Source organism: Sinocyclocheilus grahami, unplaced genomic scaffold (assembly GCF_001515645.1).
Source record: "Sinocyclocheilus grahami isolate Dianchi unplaced genomic scaffold, SAMN03320097.WGS_v1.1 scaffold601.1, whole genome shotgun sequence".
In the NCBI taxonomy this organism is placed as follows: Eukaryota; Metazoa; Chordata; class Actinopteri; order Cypriniformes; family Cyprinidae; genus Sinocyclocheilus; species Sinocyclocheilus grahami.
The window spans coordinates 784,150-786,667 of NW_015505780.1; the positions used below are offsets into that span (position 1 = coordinate 784,150).

The following is a 2,518-nucleotide window of genomic DNA, read 5'->3' on the forward strand; positions in this document are numbered from 1 at the left end:
AGACACCACACACACTCCCAGCAACACAACCAAAGCTTTCCACACTCGGACAGCTCTGAAGTGATCGATCTGCAGCACTGGAGTCTCCATCTCTCACCGCACCGGTGATTATAGGTTAAAGCACAATGCTCTCAAAGGGAAGCATGAGTTTCCATGTTCACTCCCTCACTGTGACCGTGCTCAACCTTTCTAGACTGTTCCACGCCTCGAACACTGAAGCGCTGCTGCCATCTGCTGCTTAGAAGAGACCCTGCACATGTGACGGGTTTGGTGAATCACAGCTGGTATTGAAATAAAAACCTATAAATCTTTAAAAAGCCATTGCACACTCAAAAATCGTTTAAAAAAAAAACAGACGACTTCTCACATTTCTTTAAGTTATTTCCAGGTAGTAATTTTAGTACTCCAACTTAATTTTGTTTCAGTTAGTTGCCAAAGCAACATTTCTCATTTTTATTTAGTTGAAGTTTTTCATCTAATATTTATATTTTATTTATTTAATTTGATATGTATTTATTATGTTATATTTTATCATATATATATGTTATTTATTTTATATTTATTTATGATTTATTTATTGTTTATTTTATTTTATATTTTTTTTAAATCTAATTTACAAAATTGTTTTTAATAGTCAAACATTTCTTTAATGTTTTTTATTTTATTTTTTATTTTATTTTTTTACTGTTAATTAATATTACAATTAATCATTTTAATTTATTTAATTTAATTTCAGTTCAGTTTTCAGTTTTTATTTATTTCCAGGTATTAATTTTAGTGCTTCAACTTCATCTAATTTCTATTTTATTGATTTTTATTATTTATTAAATTGTATTTCTTTATTTGATATATTTTTTAAATTACATATTTATATATTAAGGTTTTTTTTTTTTTTTAAATAAAACAATAATTCATGTATTTCATTGAGTTATTCCATGCAACAAATACTGTATACATTGTACATAGTAGTACACAAACGTCTACATATTCTTATAAAGATCTATATTAGATTACCTATAAAAAGTGTGATTACACTCAAAAACAATTAAAACACAGACGCCTGCTTACATTTCTTTAACCTTTTCAGGATGTCCCTGCACCTGTCCCACCACAGTGCCCTGTCTAGTGTTCTTCACCCAGCCCGTCACGCCGAGTTTCTTCGCTTCTGCTTCTGCATACTGCAGTAAAACAGATGAAAAATGAGATTCAGAGAGAGATATGCATGCACGACTTATCCCTGATGAAACAAGGCGTTTGAGATTACATTTACATTCATGCATTTAGAAAAGCAACTTTCCCTGCATTCAAAGGACACATCTGATCAGTTGCATTCTTTAGGAATCAACCCCTCACTTTGACATTGCTAGTGCAAACCTCTACTATAATATACTCCGATATCCAACTGATTTCAGCTACTTGCATCAATCTAGAATATGCTTGTATTTAGGAATCACATTTCTTTTACAGCAGATAAACCATGCACTGCCATGATAACATGTCACCATGGTATGTTTGCTGGGGTTAGTACAGTAGGTTCTGCTCTCCTTTCTTAGTCATGGAAGCAAAATGTTGTGTAAAATAATCTTAATGTATATTATCCACAGACTTCTCACCATTCTGAAGCAAACACCTGAAAAAAAGACAAAAAACACTTGTGAGATTGAGTTTGGTGCAACTGTGCAAAAGCATAATTTACATATTGATAATAAACATGAATGCACAATGGTGTAGAACTCTTTGGTACAGTGATATAAATAAATGTGCGTCTATTTCTGGAGGCGTGGTGTGAATAAACAAATACGCACCCTGAACATTCCCGAACACCTCGAAATCTACAGAAACATATTTTTCACCGGCGTCTGAAGACATTGCTAACAATATCACGAGGGTTAGGACCAAAAGAGAAGTCCAGGACGCGTTTGAATGACAGATAATCATAAATAAACGCACTTCTCGTCGGCTCGCAAGGGAAACAGACCGATGTCACGTGACAGATGTTACTTTTCTCAACGCTGGTCACGATGGACGAATCACAGTCGCTGTGGTCACAGAACGATGAGTTTTAAAACTTTGCTTTATAGAGATCGTTTGGACTGGGTTTCTGTTTATATGGTAGCCTCCAATCCTTAAAGGGGTCATATGACATTGCTAAAAATAACATTATTTTGTGTATTTGGTGTAATGAAATGTGTTTATGCGGTTTAAGGTTCAAAAAACACATTATTTTCCACATACTGTAGATTATTGTTTCTCCTCTATGCCTCACCTTCGCATCGATTTTTACAAAGCTCATCGGTCTGAAAAGCGAGGTGTGCTCTGATTGGTCTTTTGGAAGACCAAACAAAGTAGTTTCACTTTCACAACGAAGAACACAGCGGCCTAGCGTGAGGGGAAGCCCCGGGTTAGCGTGAGCTGAGGCCGAGATAGAGTGAGCTGAGGGGGTCGAGAACAGCGCGCCCGGCGGATCCGACGAATGAGCGGCAACCACATGTGACGACCCCGGGCTGGACTCCGCTTC

At 35.9% G+C, this 2,518-nt stretch overlaps 1 protein-coding gene across 1 annotated transcript in view; it reads right to left on the reverse strand.

Annotated features, from left to right (window-relative positions):
- Positions 1 to 2,172, reverse strand: part of acyp2 (acylphosphatase 2, muscle type) — a 12,700-nt gene extending 10,528 nt beyond the window's left edge. Inside the window, exons 1-3 of the mRNA XM_016240836.1 lie at positions 1,806 to 2,172; positions 1,614 to 1,630; positions 1,069 to 1,178 (exon numbers count right to left, since the gene is read on the reverse strand). Of these exons, the coding sequence (XP_016096322.1) occupies positions 1,069 to 1,178; positions 1,614 to 1,630; positions 1,806 to 1,938 (260 nt within the window). The 5' untranslated portion in view covers positions 1,939 to 2,172. The remainder of the gene's footprint in view (positions 1 to 1,068; positions 1,179 to 1,613; positions 1,631 to 1,805) is intronic.
- Between the last annotated feature and the right edge of the window lie 346 nt (positions 2,173 to 2,518).